Genomic DNA, 23,285 nt, shown 5'->3' with positions numbered 1-23,285 from the left:
TGAATATTTTGATTTTAATATAAAATTAATGAAAAACAATTATTAAACAAAAAGAAAGATTGAGATGGAATTGAAATAGAAAATAGTTTGAATTTCGAATCACTTCTAATCTCAGAACAAGTAATTACTATATTAAATTCCAATAAATCAATGATTCAGATAGTATTGATGTATCATGGCTAGAAGTCCCAATATCATTGTCAAGGGGATGAGTATAATCAAATCGCAGGCATGAATTATCTTCGGTCGGCATGAATCGTCTACACTAAACTAAGATTGCAGCATGACTCGTCTCCCCTAAGTATGACTCATCTCACGATTTGTATATACAAACAACCAAAATAGTTGTATGATCGTGCATTCTCAATCACAAAAATCGAATACATAAATCGAATGAAAATGTTTCTTGAACAAAAGATATTTAACAATCATACAACGATTATCTAAATTTGAAGAAAAAACTAATATCACAATACATTAATACAAGTTATTTAATTAGGGCTTTTATCTCAATCCCCAAAGGGTGTGTTTGATTGGACGGACTGGATAAGGGGGGATTAGAATCCATCGGACTTGAGTCTTGGGACTGTGAATCTCCCGGACTATTTGGTTGGATTGGATATGTGTTCTGTGTTTGTTTTTTCATGGGATTAGATATCTGGAAATGACTATTTTTAGTGAATCCAACGTTTGGTTGGACGAATTGGATAGGATAAATGAACAAAAGACTATTTTACCATTTTTTAATTGTTTATTAAGTAATAGCAATATTAAACATATCTTTAATATTTTAATTATTTTTAGCTAGATTAAATAAAAATTTATTTTATTTTATTTTTTACACAATTAAATAAATTTATTTTTGTAAAATTAAATAAATAAATAAATAAAATATCAATAAAAATTTATATTATTTTTTTAATTAAAATTTTAAATAAATTTGTTTTTAAAAATAATAATAATTAAACAATGAAATTAAATAAAACATCTATTAACATTTAAATAATGAAATTAAATAAAATATAAACAAAATTTTAAAATAAAACATCAATAAAATATCTATAAAAAATTATTTAAAAAATAAATAAGTAAAACATCAATAAAAAGTTAAATGAAATTATTTTATTTTTAAATTGAGACATTTAAATTTTATTGAATTTCACTAAATATAATACATAATTAAATAGTAGAGGGTCAAAATAGTTATTTCACTACCTAATCCCAACAGTAAATAATCCCTCCAAAATTGTCCCACACCCCCCTCCCCTAGGATAGTATAATCCCCCATATGAGGGATAAGGAGTCCGGCCGGACTCCATGTCTGGCGGACTAAAAAAAAAAACAAACATCGGATTGGATTTACTATGCGGATTACAATCCGCACAGTAAATAATCTCCCCCTTATCCCCCCAATCAAACACACCCAAAAAGAAGATTAGTTGCCCATGGAGAAGGTGAAGAACAACATACGTATGGAGAACTCCATCCTTAGAAACTTGGGTTTTCTCTCTCTTGCCTCTTGTGTCTCCTTTTGATATCTCCCGAATAAGATCCTATTTTATGAAGGCTAGGTCATCCCTTTATACTCCCATAACTATTAAAAAGAGTATCAAAATATATTTTTTATCACAAAAACCCCTATATGCACAATACACAAACTTATTAAAATCATTAAATAATAATTTATATAGACTTAAGTAATGTAGTATTTTTTTTTAGAAGGGTACTTAACTAGTGTAGTTTAAGGAATCTCAATGTATATATTTTGGCACTTATCACTATGAAAAGCCTGTTTGGTATTATTTTGGTTTTTGTAGTTTAAGCAAAAATAATGGTTTTTGTGTTCATCACTTCATATGATTTTCATTTAGGGCTAGAGGGTTAGTGTTTGAGAGGTACAATACAACAATTAGTTATTGAAGTGCTAATCAGTTACTTCAATCATTGAGAAGAGATGAATTGTGGTGAAGGAGGGATGGTGTGAGAGCACTTGCAATTTTTCAAATTAAATGGAAAATTTTGTTTTTTTAATAAACTTTAGGAGTGTATTTTAATTTTAAACTGAAGTTATTATAAAGTAGATTTTAAGTTGATCCCTTAGAATAAATACTTAACCAATTTTGTTAAAAAAAGTATGACAATAATGTCTCACAATATACATGTTCAGAGAGCTTGAAAGTATTATACATTTTTTTGTGGTCCATCAAAGAACTTCATTAAAAAGAAAAAGAACATTTAAATGTAGATCTACTTTTGTTTTTGATGTTCAGACTTCTAACATTTCACTAATCATATAATGTACTTTAGTTTGTAGTGTAATTAAAACTTCATTATTGTATTAATTCAACAGTTCCAATGTTCACTTCAATTCATAACTCAGCCTAACAGTGTGACCAACAAAAACATGGAAGAAACAAGAAAGCTTCCCATCACTATCTTCTTCGTCTCTCCTAGATTTGCTTCCATCATCGATAACTTTGACATTAAGAAGTCATAATCATAATCATCACTATTTACAAACCTTAGCCTCTCGGGGCTTTTCCCAAACTAGCCCTTTTTGCATGGTATTTCCCAAACTAGGTCATCTTTTGACGGATTTTCCAAACTAAGCTAAAGAGCTATTACAAATCGCGCTTTTACTGTTAGGAGGCCAAAATTTGATGAATAGTGAAATCGCTATTCAAAATCGCGATTTTAATTAAAAAAACGCTGTTTCAAATCGCGCTTTTAATATAAAAAAAATTTGTGAAAAAAATACTATTTAAAATCGCGTTTTCACTGTGTATATAATTTTTTATTTTTTTTTTTTAGAAAACACAAATTCAAGTCGCGTTTCTACTGTTGAGCCAACCCACACTCTGACACACACACACCAATGGAGGCACCCACAACACTCAAGCATCATTGAAATAATATAATTTTTATATATAATAATAATTTATAATAATCAATTATATAATTTTTATAATTTTCGTAAATATAAATCATTTTTAGGTTATGAATAGTTTGATTTATAATACGTATGTAAAGATAAAAAATTTTATAATCAAAAATAATTTTTACAATTTTTATAATCAAAAATAATTTATAATACGTATGTATTATAAAATTTGTTGTAATAATTTATAATACGTATGTATTTAAATCTTTACATTTTTTATTTAAAATTTTTTACAGTAAACCCATTTTCACATTTTATAATACGTATGTATTATTCAAAAATAATTTATAAAAATTTATAATTAATACGTATGTAAATAATTTAATACGTATCTTCACATTTACATTTACAGTAAACTCATCTTCACATTTACATACGTATGGTTTAAGGGTAAATTTTTTGATAAAAGACTTAAATAATAAATCAAACCATCCAAAACTTAAATTTTTTTACCCTTACATACGTATTGTTTAAATAATTTATAAAAATTATTGTCATACGTATGTAAAAATTGATTATAAAAATTGCAAAAATTATTTATAAATTGATTATAAATTATTTAAAAATTATTATCAAAAATTATTTATAAATTGCAATTTTTAAACCATACGTATGGCTTGGTATAGGCGCGGGTTCAATCCACGCCAACTCTTATTTTTTTTTTTTTTTCACTCACTCTATACTTTATATATTTATTATATAATTTTTTTTATCAAAAAAAGTAAAACAATTGTTTGGTTAACTAAAATTTTTTTCTATAAAATACAAATTTTTTCAAAATGTCAACATAATTGTTTAAAAAGTATTCAGTATATTTGGTTTGAGTTTTTTGGATTTACTTATTTGAAAACTGAGTTTTTTGATTTTCGTTTTTTTTTTGTTTTTATTTTAAACATTTTTTTTTTACTTTTTTAGATGCACCTTAGTTATTTCTATCTAAAAAGTAAAAAATTTTAGTACTGATAAATAATTTTTGATAATAATTTTTAAATAATTTATAAATATTTTTTGTAATTTTTATAATCGATTTTTACATACGTATGGCAATAATTTTTATAAATTATTTAAACCATACGTATGTAAGGGTAAAAAAATTTAGGTTATGGATGGTTTGATTTATCATTTAAGTCATTTATCAAAAAATTTACCCTTAAACCATACGTATGTAAATGTAAAGATGGGTTTACTATAAATGTAAATGTGAAAATACGTATTAAATTATTTACATACGTATTAATTATAAATTTTTATAAATTATTTTTGAATAATACATACGTATTATAAAATGTGAAGATGGGTTTATTGTAAAAAATTTTAAATAAAAAATGTAAAGATTTAAATAATACATACGTATTATAAATTATTTTTGATTATAAAAATTGTAAAAATTATTTTTGATACGTATTATAAATCAAACCATTCATAACCTAAAAATAATTTATATTTACGAAAATTATAAAAATTATATAATTAATTATTATAAATTATTATTATATATAAAAATTATATTATTTCAATGATGCTGGAGTGTTGTGGGTGCCCCCATTGATGTGTATGTGTCAGAGTGTGGGTTGGCTTGGGTTTGTGGCTCAACAATAGAAACGCGATTTGAAATCGCGTTTTCTAAAAAAAAAAAAAAAATTATATACACAGTGAAAGCGCGATTTTAAATAGCGTTTTTTTCATAAAATTTTTTTATGTTAAAAGCGCGATTTGAAACAGCGCTCTCCTAATTAAAATCGCGATTTTGAATAGCGATTTCACTATTCATCAAATTTTGGCCTCCTAACAATAAAAGCGCGATTTGTAACAGCGCTTTAGCTTAGTTTGGAAAATCCATCAAAAGGTGACCTAGTTTGGGAAATACCATGCAAAAAGGGCTTAGTTTGGGAAAAGCCTCTAGCCTCTCAACAACTTCATTTGCAGGAGTAATAGCTTCTCCGTTTGGCATCCATGTTACACCATGCGCAAAAACTACAGCCTTCATTCTCACCACGACATCCGTAATACAATTGTCCATTTGATGCCCTTTCAAACTCTTACCACTTTTATTGTTGCCTGTCTCCCACATCCACATATTCTTGTATCGAACCTTAGGTCAAGTGTTTCCCACCGCCCATGTTGCTTAAAGAAGAGATTACCGTTTTCCTGCATTAAAAACCAACTTTGTAAGTAAATCAAAATTAAGCATAGAAACAATTAAAAAAAAAAAATGATATACAGAAGGAACTCGATGATCAAAATTCAACATAAAATATGCACATAAATATATTTTTAAAAAAAGAATCAGTAGAATACCAAGGTTTGTTCTTCCTTTCTTCCAACTTCTCACAATTCTTTTTATCACACCACTTTTGGAGGGAAAAGCTTATTTCCATACATCATGAGCACATAAGACACATTCTGTCAGTTTGTGTGAAAAATGGAACACGGTAACACTTTAGTCAAAACCATATAACAAAAAATTACTATTTTTAAAAGACGTTAGCAAAGTACTCCTAGTCCATATCATTAGGGGTAAAATAGATTTTGTCAATTTATTTATCTATTTATATTGTCCATTTCCTTCACAAGCAAATCTCTGTATAATTTATGAAAGATACAGAAAATGTAGCAAAAATCACCACCATCCCCACAAAAAGGAAGAGATGACTAAAAAAAAGGGAATGAGAATTGCATTATGCATATCAAACTATGGTACAGTGGATGTATGACTTACAGGCCTAGTCCTCTGGAGTGTACAAGGTTCACTCCCTCGGAACAATCAATTACAGTCCAGAATAATGACTAGAAATTACTAGCCCATGTCCTCCCTATATGTACCCTAAGCGTCAATACAATGTAATCTCAATCAGAGATTAGCATAACTATCAACTTATGAAATTTTGGGCACTACATAATACTACAATACAACTATACCTGAATTGAGGTTTGAGCAATGAAATTACATAAGTTAGATGGGAAAAACTAGACCAGATACTTCATAGCATCTACTGCTTTTCATCAAGGATGCATGGATGTGCATTCCAAAAGCTCTGCTCAATTATATTACAATGTTCCACAACAACTTTTTTCTGCAATTTCACGTGAGGACCATTATTGTACGTCACAGCCTCATCTCCCTGCATACAAAATGAAATTCTCAGCTCTACAGAGTTGTAAAGTAGTTAACGGAGACAGCCAAGCTAGGAGATTCTCTCCACTTGGTCCCATTTCAAAGCTTGGTTTGTATTGGCCAAAAACATTTTCCATTCTTTGGTTGCAATCTTGAAACTAATGTGTTTGTGGTGATGTTGGTATGGTGGTAATGGCGCCAGTGGGCTGGTGGTGCACTGGTAGTAAAGTGGTGTTGAGACTGTCCAGAAAACATTTTCCACCTTTGAGAAGTGGATAAATAAGCTTATTTTCCATTGACCATGACCTTGTGGCCTAGTGGCAAGGAGGTAGCACTTTGGTGCTTGCAAAGGTGAGGTGAGGGATTGAAACAACTTTTTGGATTTTGCAGAGCATTTGGATTAGTTTGATGCATAGAAGTTTTGCTTTTTGCTTTGTACACATGAGTGGCACCCCCTTCATGCCTCTTTTTGAATACAATACACTTTTTACACATAAAATTTAAATAAAAAAAAAAAATTCAAATCTAGAAGTAAGCAGGTGGGCAACATTGACCTTGGCATTGGATTGATGATGTACAACATGCAAATCTATCAAATGAGGAAATTGTAAAAACCTTATTCACAGAAAGAGAGAGAGACCTTGTCCCAGAAAACAGATGATCCTTGACGGAACATGACTGGTAATTTTTGGTAGTCAATACCAAATTGCTGGACAAGCAAATTATTTTTCTCTTGCGCTTGAGTATCCTGTGGATTAATTAGAAAAATCCAGGGTTAAGTGCACTTCATTTTTCATGCCATTTGTTCACTGATTCTACACCAGTACTGTTATACAAGCATACTTCTGCTTACTAAACCATTAATTTTGCATGGACACAAAGCTACAACTTACATGAATGCTTCTAATATCATGTATAATATAAGTGGCATGACACGGTATCAAGGTAATCTAGATTTTTAGGAGATCCATACTAAATTACAATCTATTTTTTATTTATTTATTTATTTTTTGCCAAGGGTGCAAAACAAACCAATCTGCTCAAGAGAAGGTCGAGTTCAACTCAGTTTTCACTTGTTTGAGCTCAACTCAAAGAGTATATCAAGCCAATCCCGCACAAAAATTTTGAGCTTGTTTAACTGGCGACCTGAGCTTGATAACCATGAAGTTTGGCTCAAACATTCACAAACTCGGTGGATTAGTACATAAAGTACACCAATGGAAATACCTATTTCATTAAAAAAACACTCCAGTCAGATTAAAAAAAATAAAAAATGATTTTGTTGTCAGGCTGTCACCTACAAGCAGCTTTTATAAACTTTGTACTGAATGAAACAAAAGCTACAAGACACCAAACTGATGATGAGAATTTCGCTTGCACTTAAAAAAATGTATGAAGTTGTTTGGACTCCAATTTACTTGGCTTATTTTTCACCCTAATTTTTTGCTTCTCTTCCCCTCACTCCCTTTTTTGGTGAGCAGGCACATGACCATTTATTTGGGGGGTTTTGGGGCTTCAGAGTAAATTGTAAGAAATACAGATAGAAGAGAACAAGGCAAACAAATTGCTTTTTATGCTGATGTGTGCCTATTAAGTTAAATTACACTTGTTTCTGGACAAGTAAGTAGGCATGGATTCTTCATAGAAAAATCTATAAACCCTGCTAAGATTTAACAATGAATATGCAAACAGAATACCAAAAACACATAATTTCTTCATACCAGCTGTTCACTACACCATATGCAAAAAAAAGTGACTCATATAAATAAGCACAAAGACGGGTGTGCATTACCTTATGTGGATCCTAACTGCAAGATGCCAAAATAAGAGTCCTAGACTTTGCTCCTAAAATTCCAATAGAATTCCTATATAAATCTAATACTACTGTCTGCATCATTGGTTCGAATATGATGAACCTAAAGCCCTAAGAAGCACAGATACAAACACAATACGGATATCCCAGAGAGAGCAATTCTCAAAAGAGTAGAACGCAGATATATCAGGATACAACAAGGCTCACCTTCTATGGTTTTCTATCCTAGTAGTTGAACAAAAGAACAGACTGTGGCCAAGTGGCCATTTGACCAATTCACAGGTCTGACTACATGGTTCAGTTTAATTCTCATATTATTGGTATTAGTGGATGCAAAGGGGGAAGCATTGGCATCCCCAGTGCACACAGGACAAGCACAAGCTTGGACATTTTCATCTTTTCGTTTTCCTTTACGTGTAATGAGGATGGTTTCTTTTGGTTGTTGGGGGAAGGGAATCCCATGAAACTCAACAAGCATGTTGGTTTATTAGAAACAAGAAATCTCTGTGATTACTACAATGCTAAGAATGTAGAAACAAGGCTATCTTCAGAATTCAAAACAACTTTAGACAGTGATTAAAAAAAAAAAAAAAGATTGAATCCTTAGCTAACATAATTAAGTTCAAACAGAACTTAGCACCTTTAAGGAGTCCTGAGCTTCCCTTTTGCTTTTGCCGGACTTGACAAGCATCCAGAAACAAGTATTGTACTGATTGTTAATGTGGCCTGTAATGTAAAAGGAGATGGAAGTGGTGAGTTTACAAGGAAGTCCACATGAAAAACATATTTTAGGAACGGAATGTCATAAAATTTATCAGTTTAATTTTTAGAGATTAAAATTAAGAAATCGATACTCAAAAAAATCAAATTAAGAAAAAGTACTCACAATCAACTTGTCTCCATGCTAGATAATCTTGAAGTATCACTGTTGATGGATAGCATACCGCTCGTCCATCAAAATATGGATGGTACTTCAACTCTTTTTGAGGGAAGAAATCTTTCCACTTCATTACATACATGGAAGAGAAAAATGATACAATGACAGACACAATGCCACTGCAAAGGTGATTGAGGCAGTAAGTCCACATTGAATAAAGTAGTTTAATCTCATTAATTTCAATTGAAACTTGTGAAAGTCATACATGGGCATAGGACAAAAGCGTTGTGTTTAACACACTTCTGAGCACTCGTTCATAGCTTTTTTGTGGAGTGTAACATGAGAGGTTGGCTAAGAAGTGCCCTCCAAGAAGATGGCATGCTATGGTATTGATTGGAGACCACCGGCTATGTTAACAGACTTGGATATGAGTATTGGGTGTGAGTGCATGTTCAAGTTTCAGACATTCCTAAACCTAAATCTTAGGATATCAAGATATGTATCCAAAAGTTGAATAAGTACAAGGACATGTCCTGAACATTTGTATATATTGCATAGTATATAATATTCTTAGACAATATAATGTAAATTATTTAGAAACGTACCTGAATTTAAATAAGATTTTGAAAAAATATGAAATTTCTATCACCCATCCATGTAAGAGACAATATGCAACACCCTATGTGTTATTGCATGACATGCATATTTTCTTTTGATAATTGAATGCTTAAAGTTGAATTGGCTTCCTTTGTTTTATGAAAAGCAAGGAAACAAGCTTTATTAATTATCTTGAGAAAAATGTTTATTGCTTGCTATGTTCATAGTTTTGAATAGTTTATCTGCTTCCTTGATATGACATGAGAGGAAACTTAAAGAAAGGCTCTCATTTTGTATGTGGTAACATGTTTATATTTCCTTAATCAACGTACTTAAATTGTCATAGTCTAATGTGCTTGACATTTTTATGCATTGTGTGAAAAACTTAATTAGGATTAGCGGAAATGAAGTATGATTAGTGAACTTAGTATAATTAGTAATTGGTATTAACCTTGATCAATTAAGCTAATTATGTGATTACTTGGATGGAAGTAGACACACACCTCACTTAAGAGGGAACCACCTCCTACCTGAAGGAGTTATATATAAGAGAGACAAGTGTCTCTCATACAAATAAAATAAAATAAAAACAAAGAGAAATTCTGTCGGAAAAAAGAGCGAAGAAGGGAGAAAACAGAAGAGAAGTAGGAAAAAAAAGGGGGTACAAAATGATTTTTCATTCCTACTTGCTTCTAACTTGAATTTTAGGTAAGATTTACGTTTCTACGACTAATTATGATTGCAAATTAATTGGCTAATTTTATCTTGAGTATGAATTTATGATGGTTCATTCATTGAAAGAGTAAGGGATAGAGATTTGAATCCTATTGAATTCAAGTTATTGATTGAGGCTAAGCCCTAAATTTTGCATGAAATGGAAACCATAGCGTTATCTTCATTTTCTTTGGCCTTAGAATGCATAATTGCATGATTTAAGACCTTACAAAAGATTAGAGTTAGAATTTTTTTTTTTTTTTTGGGGGGGGGGGGGGGGAATCAATTTCAGAGCATTCTACCTTTGCCAATCGATAGTGTAATTGATTCCAAAGCATGCTTTCTTTTTTTCCAATCAATTGTCTAATCGATTCTAGACCATTCTGTCCCATTTTCCAACCATAGGATAATCGATTAGAGAATCATATTCACCACTTATACAAGACCTATAACCCTTGAAGAAGAGCTGTCCTAATTTCTTATATTTTGATTTGTATACCAATAAGTATTGTTTGTTGTAGTTATGTAGGTTGATTTACTAGTGGATTGACACACTTTCATGATGGAGTTTGAGGTGAGTGATGATATATCTTAGTTTGTTTTTAGTAAAACTTTTGGAACTTAAATTCATGATATATTCTTTGAATGTGAAAATATTTTATCACTCAAGAACACGTTGCTATGTTCAATGTATAAAGATAACATCCATGGTTTTGATCCCATATACTATAGGGATGTAATATACTAAAATAATTTTGTAATTAAGACCTCTTACGACGTATGGTGGTTTTGATATAGTTAGCCTAGAGTTGACCCAATTATGTTTATCTGTGGGATAATCAAGTAACATAACCCAGAGTTGGACAGAAGAGACCCAAGGCAATCTTAGTAGAGAGTGAGGGTGGCAGTGTAGAGTTGGAGAGCAAGATAGATGGTGATGCATGGCGTACATGGAGACCCACTTTATGCAGAGGCAATTCCAAAAATTTTGGTTATGGTAGACAATAAAAAAATATCATTGTTATAGTGATCAAATTTGGATACTGAAAGTTGGGTACCGTCGAAGGTATATAAATGCAATAGAAAGGGACATGAAACATGAGACTCTTTAAACTAGTGGATTAATGATACATAATATAGTGTCCAACTTTTAGTACCTAAATTTAGTCACCATGAGAGATTTTAAGGTGTAGATAAGGAAGAGAGACGACAAATATAGTGAGGGTATTCATGTCTTTTTGCATAAGTATATGAGGGTAATACCGTAAATTTAATTTTTCTGCTCCTCCCATTGAAAGACAAACACTGATAAGGGGATCAATGTAATTTCCAGAATGTGAGGGAGGAATCTATATTAAAGAGAAACATGGCCTAAATAATTGAAATCCTAGTCACTGTCTTGGTGAAAAACCACTTTTAGAAGTTTCCCATGCAAGTTTTGGAGAAGGTAATCTCATGCTAGCAGTTAGCTCTGTCAAATCAGCATAACTTTCACATATCAAGGCTACTCTTTAGACAGATACAAAAGGTGTTTGAATTTAACAGGAATGCCTGTTCACAAAATCATAACCATAAATCATCCAAGAGATCTCAATCCTAGAAAACTTCATGCAAGTCATTCAAAACTTTCCTCTAAGTGCGCAGTATCATGTGAATAAAAGAAAATGACAGAAGAGAAACCTGGCATGCCTCTGATAGAATTGAGAATCCTTCTTCAAAACAAAGCTGAAAGTCAAAATTTTAACATAAAAAACAGGTATGGGCAGAATTATAAGGTTCAGCTCAAAAGCATACTAAAATGAATTTGGAACCTGTACTCATCACTAACACCATATGAAAAGACTATATCCTGAAACTCTTCAAGCACTGCCACTGCACATGAATTCATAAGGTTTAAAGCTTGGCCATCGTTTGGTTTCTCAAATTCATGACCTTCAGAAAATCTAGCAAAAGTCATAAAACTGAACTGTTGAGTTCTATTAGCAACATTTTAGTACAGCAACCAAGCAACAAAATTCCATGAATCACTGATTTGACGACAATTGACACCAGCATAGTATGACAACCTTATTTTGTGGAGCTGGGACAAAATTGCACTGTTCATCACTAATCTCATTTGTGTGCGCACGTGTGTTTTCTATTAATAATCTCAATAATACTAAAATTGTTCACACTCATTCATTCTTAGCTGTGAAACTTAATGTTCAACAACCAAAAAATCCAAATATTAAAGATTCATGCTCCAATACACAAGCCTTGGGTGACATGAGCTTTTCTGCTGACTTTTAGGTTTGAGAAGGCAAAGGTGATCACTGACCACTGGATGGGTAACATACAGAACAATCCTTGACAAGTATAAACCCAACCAGAGTAAGTCCACTTTGTAAATTGAAAAACATTAGGAATGTGTAGCACATACATTTTCCTAACATTCAATGAGCATATTTTTTTCTTTAAAATAAAACCAATCTACGGAGTAGCAGTCAGGATCAATTCATATTTCTAAGGGGAACTCATTAAACTATGGGTCTGACTTCTTTAGAATAGAAGTTCAGTGAGTAAGCCAAAGCAACATAAAATCATATTGCTAAACATGCATATATTTACCTGTGAAAGTGACAACCATCAATTCTAACTACAATCCAAGTAGAAGGCATCAACTTGTGTTCAAATTGGAAAGCCTTGATATACTCAGGTTTAATTTTGTTAATGTCATCTTCAAAACTACCCACATCTTTCAGTAGATACGAGTGCCCATTCCAAAAGCTTCTTGAGGCTATACTTTCTGAATGGACAACTATCACCTTCCTCCGCAGTCTTTTAATAGGAGTGCCATCATCATTGTACTTAACAATATCTTCCATCTGAAAAAGGTTTTAAGAGGTTTTAGCTTGACAAGTTAGACAATGTATGCAAGGGAATGCAAAGGAAAGCAACAAAGATTCTGAAGACCAAAATTTATGTTATGGTCATAGTAAATATGAATCTAGGTGAACCCAAATGCATTCCTGCATCTGTAGGCAAAGTTAAGGGTGGTTAAAGCCAAGTTGGCGGCAAATCCCAAGCTAACATCACTATTTTTCTCTTCTTCTTTTTTTATCCGAACCCAAGTGGACTATTATCCATTGAACCATTAATCATGTACATTTTGGGTCCCAAAAACTTAAATGACTATTATTGAGTAACAATGTACAAATTTTCTCTAGTTCCTTGATTAAATTCTGGTTAATCCTAAGACAGGTTTATAAATATCTATATATATTATCATAATTACAGATGTACTAAAATAAATAAAGGCAAAAAAATGAAATAAATAGGTAACTTAAACAAGAGTTTTCCCAACAAAGATCAATACACACCATAGTCTTCTATTCATTTGTGGGTTCATTTCACTCCCAACTAACATACTCATTTTCAATTTAAAAAATTTAGCCCTTAAATATTTCAACACTAGAAATTCAATACTTCATTTTTTAATTTTATCAAAACAGGCCCCAAGTCAAATCAAAATCTTATACCAAAGTATCACAATTCAAAGGTCATAAACCCTACAAGACACCGAGACTCAAACCTTGGCTACTCTGATTAATTGAATTCAATTCATTTAAGAGAATGGAGGAAATGAATAAAAGAAGGAGAAGAAGAAGAGATGGGGCAACCTCTGTCTTGAGAACACATGATCCTTGACGGAACATGTTAGGAAGTTTTTTGTAGTTGATACCAAACCGTTGGAAAAGTAGCTCATGTTTATGTTGTTTATGAGGAAACTGGTCCTGCAGAAATGACGGATACAACATAAGTAGAAAGAAAGCATTTGATATAAGATTAGTGTGCCTAAGCCAGAAATAAAAATTATGTATTTAAAATTGAAAGTAATTAAGGGGAATAGGAGCACATCTGGAGTTAAAAATAGGAGAATTGGTTTATATCTATTCTTACGCTGTTCAAGTACAGATAAGACCACGCATAAATGGTATGCAAGAACAAAACAGACGCAGGTCAGACATTGAAGAACAGATTCCCAAGATAATTCCTCTTGCATAACAAATTTTATAGCAGTTCTGAAACTCAACCAACCAATTAGGAATTGCCCCCAAGCAACACCATTCACATCTAAATTATATCTTACCAAGTTACCATCCATGATGACTATAGCATAGACATCTAATCTATTTGGTTACAGTTCCAGTGCAACGAGCGTAAGATAGTGGATTGTCTCTTGAACCACAGAAATCGAATTCAAATAAATAAGGTATGGGAGGGTCATAGACTGATATGTCAAGCTAAACTCTGCGGCTACACAAGGTTTTGGGAAGATAATGTTTCACTTATATATCTTGTATTAGCAATTGGTGTTGTTATCAACTTATCAGCAAATTCATACTACAGAGGTCTCCCCCTTCCTTTAATCAATTCTGATATTGAAGAACTTCTTAGCATCAAAAGTGCATATAAGCAAGCTACTATTTCAAAGAACCAACAAAGCTAGCAAATCTTGTGTCTTGGTAGGGTACACAATAGGAAACTGGAAGGGCCAAACACAAATGCCTCAGGATCTCAAATGTTCAAGATCTATAGCACCACTGCTCAGGGCTTTTCACATCCAATAAACGTACATATTGATATATATATATATATTATAATATTATATATATGTAGCACCCTTCTAAAGTCCTTGCAGAACTTGAACAACAAAAAACATGACTTCGACCAAAGATCCTTTAAACTAGAAAATCCTTTTATTTCTTTGCTTCCAAAAGCACAATAACAGCGACGCAAGTTCTATGTTTACACTATGGTCATCTGATCCTAAATAACTTTCTGGCTGAATACTTGCGTGAAAACAAATCGATATATAAAGAAATATCACTTGGGACTAAACAAGAATGATAATTTAACAAATCCGATGCTACCAGTACAAAACATATAACCCACATCAGGGGGCACTATATGAAAACAAACTATTAAGTTGACTAAATAAACCATGTAAGAACCTCCAAAATTTTTCGTGCTTCCCTTTCAGTATCTCCATTTTTAATCAGCATCCAAAGACAAGTATTGTACAGGTTTTTGACATGACCTGTAAAATGACAATGTAAAAGTTTCAATCCAATTATTTTAAAAAACCTTGTACATCTTCTTCTATTTATACACCCCATGGAATCCATATCAATATAACAAGTTTAAAATATAGAATTACTCAAGAGCAGTTTATCAAGTGGCTTTGTTCCACTGGCAACAGCTTACAGTCATTTTGTCTCCATGCAAGACATGCTTGTAGAACCTCCATTGATGCACAGACTATAACCCGAGATTGAAATGAAGGGGGAAACCTTAACTCCGTTTGAGGAAAATATTCTTTCCATTTTGTGACATACGTAGATGTGAAGAAAGAAACAACAAGGGATAGTATTTTGCTGCAAAATCAATTTCATGAGTGAGCTAATAACAAATATCTCATCTAAAAGAGGAAATAATTTAGAACAATCTCATTTGATGATGAGCATCATCATGTAAATGTTGCACACTAGGAGTGGGAACCATGAAAAAGTGGTCAATACACTGGGTTCAAGACCTGTCCAGGCCCAGCCTGAGTAGCACTCAACACTGCCCAAGCTCAATAAATTTAGCTCAGATTGCCTACAAAAGATTGGATCAGACTATTGAGCTTAATTTTTTAGAGGGCAAGAAATCTAGAAGTAATTTTTTTAGGTTGTTTATAACCTGTTATACCATGTTTATAAACCTGTTCATAAATCACAATATATATATATTGGATAAATCTGTTCATAAATCCACAATCTTAAAAAATAAAAATAAAAAATAAATCACAACAAAATCACAAAAGAAATTATTCACAGACATCCCACTATCTTTCTCTTCATTAAAAAACATGTTTATGAGCTGTTCATAAGAGTCAAACAACAAACCACCCCAATTCAGTTAGTATATTGTGTTTGATTAATCCAATGGCTAGGGTGAAATTTCATAGATCCAATGGTCAAAATAGGTCATATCATATGTATTGTACATATGAAATACAATATATAATTATATACAAAGAAGTTGGGCTTGGGTTGAGAGTCCCCTCTGCCTACGCCCAACCAGTCCAAATTTTAATTTGGTTTGGAAATTTTAGCCTAGGCCTAGTCTTGTGTTCCAATATTATTGGCCAAGCCATAAAATTTGCAGGGTTGGACTCAAGTTGCTCGGATTAGGCTGCCCAAGGTGCACCTTATGTTACATCATGAAAATAATATTTAAATTTTAATCCATGTAAAGTCAATATTTTTACATAAGCAATGCAATTGAGAATTTAGTCCACATGCCCTGACATAAATTCTAGTGAATTTAGTCCACAAGGCATCAAATAAGTTGTAGCGCGTTACATAACAAATCCATGTTGAACACCAACATGACAAGCATTTAACTTTCACAATCATCAAAAACAAATAAACACCATTATATCAAGAGGCTAAGAAATCAGAAGTACCTTGCACGCCTTTGGTAAAACTTGGTCTCCTTTTTGAAAACAAAGCTGTAAGTCATATCCCCAACATTAAACAAAATCTCATATACCCAAGAATGATAGTAAAATGATAATAAGCAAGCATCATGCAAAGATGATGAATAAACAAGGGTGATACCTGTACTCATCATTGAATCCATATGAGAAGACTACATCTGGAAACTCCTCTAAAACAGCAATTGCACAAGAGTTCATCAAATTCAAAGCTTTCTCATCATTTGGTTTCTCAAAGTCATGAATATCAGAAAATCTACAAGGAAAAAAAAAAAAAAAATTAAATAATAACAAAGTTCTTGATATAGCACTATCGCTTAAAACCTAACAATTAAACTTCAATTTAACAAAGCTTTAATACAAAACATGACTACATGATCCAAAAGTAAATTGGCTAATATAATGGTTACACCACAACATGCAGCGCAAATAAATCGTGCAAATCAGTAACCCTTTTAAAAAAAATTCTGTATGCCAATTTTGATACCTTTAATTTTTTATTTTACCCTATTTCAATTTTTAAAATCTTCATATAATTACAGTAAGATAAAAAAAAGTGAGTACTTCCACCCTTTGTCCTGCACCTATATGAGTACATGTCCACATATGGAGTCACTAATGCAGAAATTTCGATGCAACCGAATCACGAAAACTTAAACTTGTCACCATTTCAACACGAAACAGTATATGGGTAGTCAAAAAATCAGATATGCATGCAGGATGCATTTAGATCGCAAGGAGCACAACTTGGAGAGAAAAAAATTATGCGGCATTTGTAGTCCAAGCATAAAAGACGTTGTTTGTAACACTTGCTTTATTATACCATGGTGTAAACATATAAAGAATCTCATTTTCAATCTTTTCTTCCCCAGAGAAACTTCTAGTCAACCTTTTTACAGTAATATTTGTTATTCACAATAAATAAATAAACCCGTCTTCAATAGAAATCGATGTCATTTTGTCTGTTTGAATGTGTTTTCATTTTTGAAGTTGGAAATCACCCATTGTTTTCTTCTTTTATTTTTTGCCGTGGATTGTTTTGAGAAAATTTTCTTGACAACAGTTTTGGGGAACCGTTTGTACTGTTTTCCAGAATCACCAGCCAGATATTTGTTTGTTTTCTAAATTTCAAAAAAAGTAAAGCAGAAAACCAATATATATATATATATAACCAGAAAATAGAGATTGGGTTGTTTTTGGTTACCTGCGAAAATCGCGGCCATCGATTAGAACAAGGATCAAATTAGGCAGCATAACTTGGTCTTCTATTTCGAATGATTTCACGTACTCGTATTTGCTGTTTGCCATATCATCAACCACAACAATAAAACTTGTCCTTTTTATCTATCTCTTCGCTTCTCGCTTCTCACAGAATAACCAACAAACACTTGGTAGGCGTAGGCATAGGCGTAACAAGTGAGTGATTTCGAAGAGTTTCACTTTTAGGAGTATGATTTTTTCTTCCTAACAAATCCCAAACATTCACTTGCTTAAAATATAATATGGTGAATATTTTTTACCATACACAGCTCTGGAGATGAATGGCGGAGGAGCAGCGGAGCAGTGGCGGCGAGATCAAGGGCAATTCTGGAGATGGAGATCTGGATCCACGAGAGAGCATCGGCGTAGAGACAGAGAAAGAGAGACAGATAAAATAAAAAAAAAAATAGGAGACACGGGTTCATCCAACCTTAGGGCTGAGCAAGTGATCCGTAAAATTCGCAATCCGATTCAGTTCAGTCCAATTCGATAGGTTTGGATTGATTTTTTGAATTTGCGGTTCGGTTCCGGATTGAAGAATTAAAAATCCGTAGTTTACGAATTGGTTCCGGATTGAACCCCACGGTTCCGGATTGAAACCGATCCGAACCGTATACAAATAGTCTATATTTTTATTATACATCCTCCCCATAGTATCTTCTCTTAATTCTATATAAAATCTAAACTCAAACCTAAAACCGTATAATATTTTCTTTTATTACTCTTGTTTGTTGGTTTTTAGTTTTAAGTTATAATGGTTTAAATACTTATAGTGAAACTAATTTTTTTATGGTTGTTTAAATTTTAGAACAGTATGTCGCTAATATAGAAAAATATGTTGCTATTGTGGAACTAATATAGCGTTATGTTTATATTTTTATAAAATTAAAGTGTTATAAATATATTTTTGTTATTTAATTATGTGAATCCGTGGTCCTAAACCGATCCAATCCGTATTTAAATGGATTGGTTCGGATTGGTTCCATGATTTAAACGGATTGGATTGGTTCCAATTTTTTAGGAACCGTAGATAACAGATTGGTCCTGATTTTATCCCAATCCAGTCCAATCCGGACCATGCTCACCCCTATCCAACCTAATGCAACAATATAAAATTTAAGTTTTTAAATTCAAAATTTACTTATGTTCTGTATAATAATTGCAGGGCAACCCATAAGTTTGTTGTTTTAGGCACAGTTTATTTTCAGAGTAGAATTGAAGGGATGGGTACTGAATAGATTAATAGTGAGTAAATTATTAGTGAGAGGATTAAATAAAATTGTGTTTGTTTTGATGATAATTGTTAGAGTAGGAATTGTTAAATTATTTTTATATAAAATAAATATAAAATAATAAAACAAATACAAAAATATTAAACATTAATGTTTTTAAAAAAAATGCCCAACATGTAAAAAATTTAAAAAATATAAAAAAAAATTTAGAAAAAATAAAACAAATAAAATAATGATTTTTACTTAACAAAAAATATAAAAAATTTAACATTAATGTTCAAAAAAAATGCCCAACATGTAAAAAATAAAATAAAATAAAAATTTTTTCTAATCCAACGGACTATTTTTCTAATACCAAATCTTGGAGGCCCATCCGAATCTCCTTGGGGAGGCCCATCATAATCCAGAATTCACTATCAATCCCCTCTCCATCTCTCAAAACAAACACAATATTAGTGAGTCTCACCTCACTACTAATTTCAATCCCCCCTCTAACTCTCCAAACAAACTTATAGGGGCTAGTGAAAGCAAATTAACAAAATATATCGTCCAATGAGTTATGCAAACGTACATGAGACAAAAGAACTTTGCAAATTTATAAACATCTATTGGCCCTGTTTGGTAGAGTTGTGGGAAAGTGTTTATAACTTATGCCTAAACAGCTTATAGCTTATAACTTTCAGCTTAAGCTAATTTCCAGCTTATTCTTAAAGCATCTCCTGCCCCACTCAAAGAATAAGTTGTTTTCTGACTTCCACAAAACTATAAGCTAAACCAAACACATCAATTATCATATCATCATTACATCATCAATACATCATTCTCATAATTCAGTCAAATCAGAAGGGAATTTAACCCCTCGTACAAAAGCTTTGTTCAACCTTCAAACATCTTAATCACAAAAAGAAAAATAAGGATTTAAAACTTGAACACCAAAAGTCCTTATCACATGGTATTTTCGAAACCTCCACGGGGAGGCAAAAAGGCTCGCTAACAAAATAGAATCCAGATTGGTGCATCTAAGCCTGGTCACATGCTTGGTCACTTACATGAATAAATATAAAGGTGAATTGGAGCCTAGTGAATAACAACAGAGTAAAGGGTTAATGAATGATGTCCCAATTGTAAATTTAGAAATCAGAGTTTCAGATAATAACAGAATCATATTCAGGGCTATTTTGGGAAGTTGGCTAAAAGTCACTTTTTTTGGTTAGTAGTAAAAGTCAAAAGTTGGCTTTTTTGGCTTTTTGTTCATTTGGGAAGTTGGTTTTTAGCCAACGGTGAAATTACAATTTTACCCCTCATGGGTCAAAATGTGTTACATAGGTGAAGTTGTAAATATTTTAAATAAATGGGGGTAGTTTGGTCATTTTATTATGATTTGACATCATAAACAAATATTAATCAAAAAAGTCAAAAGTCACTTTTTACCAACTTCCCAAATCATTTGTCTAAAAAAGCCCAAAACTTGGTTAAAAGCCAAAAAATTACTTTTTACCATCTTCCCAAAACAACCCTCATATTCAGACTTATAATCAGTCATACGTGGCACATCCATTAGCTAACAGAGCATATGATCTTAAAAGACCTGTTCAGATCAGACAGATAATTATGCATAATCCAGACAAATAACCATTAAGGTTTAACAGACAGTTTCAAGAGCTGGAACCCACAGAGATCTCTGATAACAGATAACAGATACAAATGCTAAGGATGCTACGATTACATTTAAGAAAATGAACAATAATTCATTCATTCATAAAATATCAGTTCTAAAACAGAATATAATTTGTAAATTAGAAAATACTTATAATCAAACATAATTTTACAGAATTGTTACTAACAGATGGCTCCTCAGACAGATTGGACAAATTGTTGCACGTGACCTATACAAACACATAACAGATTCGCATTGAAACACACATTCCCGAACGATGTTTATCTAATTCAATTCTCCTTAGTGTGTTTCTTAATCATTTCCTTATTAATGTTGTCTAAACATTGGCTTAAAAATGCCTATAATGAAATGATACACTTAGGAAGACATTTCAAAAATGCTGAAAACAAAGCAGTTCAACCGAGCGCACCTTTGGTCGCTCAAGCCAACTGCAACAGACTACAAAAATGCTGGAAGCTCTTAAAGTGCGCTTGAGTGACGGATTGCTCGCTCGAGCAGTGAGACAGAATTCTGAAAATTCCAGAATAGAGTTTAAGCTTCAAAATGCACAAATTCAAATCACAAACTTGCGTGTCTCACTCTCAACTTAGAAAAACATTTGGAAACTTTTTAAAACCATGAATTTAAGGTCAATTCTTAAATCAAAGCTCAAATCCATCTCAATTCTTCAAAATCAAGCTTTAAACTTCAAGTTTGCAACATGCATGAAATGAATTGAGCTTATTATTTTCCAAACATGAACAAGTGAAGTGTTAAGTTTAAAATCATGTTGAATTCTCAAAACTAAGTATAGGCTCATGCATGCAAGAATTCTTGGAAAATCAAACTCAAAATGAATGAATTATGCATGCATGTAAGCTAATCTTTCAATAAACTCATATTAAGCTTAATTTTTGTGTTTGTACACCAAATTCTCTTGAATTCACATACTAAATAACTCAAATTCAAAGATTAAGGGTTGTATTCTTACCTAAAGCTTTGAATTTGGAAGTGTAGAAGCTTAGTCTCTCAAATCTTTTTCAATTCTCCCATTTTTCCTTCACAATTCTCCCATTTTTCCTTCACAATTCTATCCTCTCCAAGCTTGATTTCAATCTCTCTCTTCCTCTCTCTCTATACGTTTTGAGCTCAAGATGATCAAGAAGATGAATTCATAAGTTCTTATTTGCGTTATATAGGCTAGATTAGTTTACACTAATTAAAGGTGATTAAAGCTAAGTAATCTAATTTACTTTTAATTAATTTATTCTAATTATTTGAAGTTCGAATCAATTTCTAATTAAACTTGTCATATGGTTCTAAAAATTCCGCTAATCCTATTGACCTAGTCAATTTTGATTTTGGATCCTATTAAGGCCTTCAATTTTCATAACAAAGCAAAATTCTCAACGGTTAATCCTACGAGTAATAGATACAGTTTCAAATATCACACAAATCACACAATTAACACTTAAGTACTTAATTAGCGTTCATAATTAATGATTAATAGCATATTACGGAATTGAGTTATTACAATGCCCGACAAAATGAATGATTTGGATTATCAAAACGAGACCCGTGGTAGACTCCACGGACCCGAACAACCTCCTCTAGTCCGAATTAAGGACTAGAAAGGTTCCAGGTCCTTACTTTTATACTTTTTACATAATTATATCAAAACTAATTAGTCCCCAATTCCATCACTACATCTCCTAATTAAGGTCTCCTAATTCCACCTCTACGAGTATGTCCAAGGGACTCTTTAAATGAGATAGGTTAACTATTATAGTTAGTATTATCATATTTTAGTCATTTCTATAGATGAACTATTATAATAGTTATTTTAATAATTTTGGAAGAGCTTTGAGACTCTTTAAACAATTTGATTGTAGTCAATACCATTTCAGGCATTATTAAACCTAACCAAAGCTATCACAATAGGTTGTACCAGTACCATTTTTGGATATTACAAAGAAAAATGTTATGAATCTCCCTAAAGTAGTCCAAATTTATTCCGAATAAGAGTTGTGTGTGTTAAGATTGGATTTGTGTAATGTGTAATCTATATGTAGAGTAAATATGAATCACAAAATGATAATTCTGAATAATTTTTGGGTAATTAATAATGAAACACATTGATAGTTTACACATTGAATAAATTTTCGCGTATTGACCTGTTTTTGATTTCAGAAGATTGGGAGGAGCATTTTTCTCGAGTGGTTCAGCAAAGATTGGAGCGTCCTGTCTCGGATCATTGGCTGGTGTTGTTAGATAGTGGTGGGATTTGGAGTGGACCGGTGCCATTTCGATTTGAAAATATGTGGGCATAATTTGCAGGTTTTGTGGATGTAGTTCGGTCGTGGTGGGTAGGTTATGATGTCATGGGAGATCCTAGTTGCAGATTGGCTCAAAAATTAAAACTTCTAAAGGCCGACCTGAGGAGGTGGAATAAGGAGGTGTTTGGCCAGTTAGACACTCAGAAGGTTAAGCTTTTGGTTGTATTCCAAGAGTTGGATGCAAAGAAAATGGCGGATAGCTTGACTGATGAGGAGTTGG

At 32.1% G+C, this 23,285-nt stretch overlaps 1 protein-coding gene across 8 annotated transcripts; it reads right to left on the bottom strand.

Moving 5' to 3' along the window:
- Nucleotides 1-2,307: 2,307 nt before the first annotated feature.
- LOC114310625 (tRNA(His) guanylyltransferase 2) lies at nt 2,308-19,003 on the bottom strand. 8 transcript variants are annotated; one of them, XR_014339890.1, is made up of 18 exons: nt 18,937-19,003; nt 17,785-18,270; nt 16,705-16,836; nt 16,551-16,595; nt 15,305-15,474; nt 15,052-15,137; nt 13,717-13,830; nt 12,665-12,921; nt 11,869-12,000; nt 11,738-11,782; nt 8,756-8,925; nt 8,510-8,595; nt 6,697-6,804; nt 5,861-6,063; nt 5,661-5,765; nt 5,240-5,344; nt 4,846-5,089; nt 2,308-2,527 (listed from the first exon to the last, which is right to left on the bottom strand). XR_014339890.1 is itself a non-coding variant. In XM_082886943.1 (14 exons), the coding sequence occupies exons 2-14, from the start codon at nt 17,886-17,888 to the stop codon at nt 5,932-5,934; spliced, it is 1,581 nt and encodes a 526-aa protein (XP_082743069.1). In that variant the 5' UTR covers nt 17,889-18,270; nt 18,937-19,003; the 3' UTR covers nt 5,595-5,931. The 8 variants fall into 8 exon arrangements, 2 of the variants coding, with proteins under 2 accessions (XP_082743069.1, XP_082743089.1); XR_014339896.1 differs by having other exon boundaries at nt 5,240-5,308; XR_014339895.1 differs by lacking the exon at nt 5,661-5,765.
- Between the last annotated feature and the right edge of the window lie 4,282 nt (nt 19,004-23,285).

The sequence above is a fragment of the Camellia sinensis genome, chromosome 1, assembly GCF_055761805.1.
Source record: "Camellia sinensis isolate YWXY chromosome 1, ASM5576180v1, whole genome shotgun sequence".
NCBI lineage: Eukaryota > Viridiplantae > Streptophyta > Magnoliopsida > Ericales > Theaceae > Camellia > Camellia sinensis.
Note: the sequence above shows the minus strand (reverse complement) of the source record. Positions and strands in the feature narration are given on the sequence as shown.

Bases quoted from the DNA above. Each gene is read 5' to 3' on its own strand.
- LOC114310625 (XM_082886943.1), bottom strand. From the start codon at position 17,888: ATGGCAAACAGCAAATACGAGTACGTGAAATCATTCGAAATAGAAGAC. The intron at 13,831-15,051 runs GTTCTTACATGG...TCATTTCTGCAG, and splicing joins AAGCACGAAAAATTTTGGAG to GACCAGTTTCCTCATAAACA. The intron at 6,805-8,509 runs GTGCTAAGTTCT...ATTAATCCACAG, and splicing joins AAGCTCAGGACTCCTTAAAG to GATACTCAAGCGCAAGAGAA.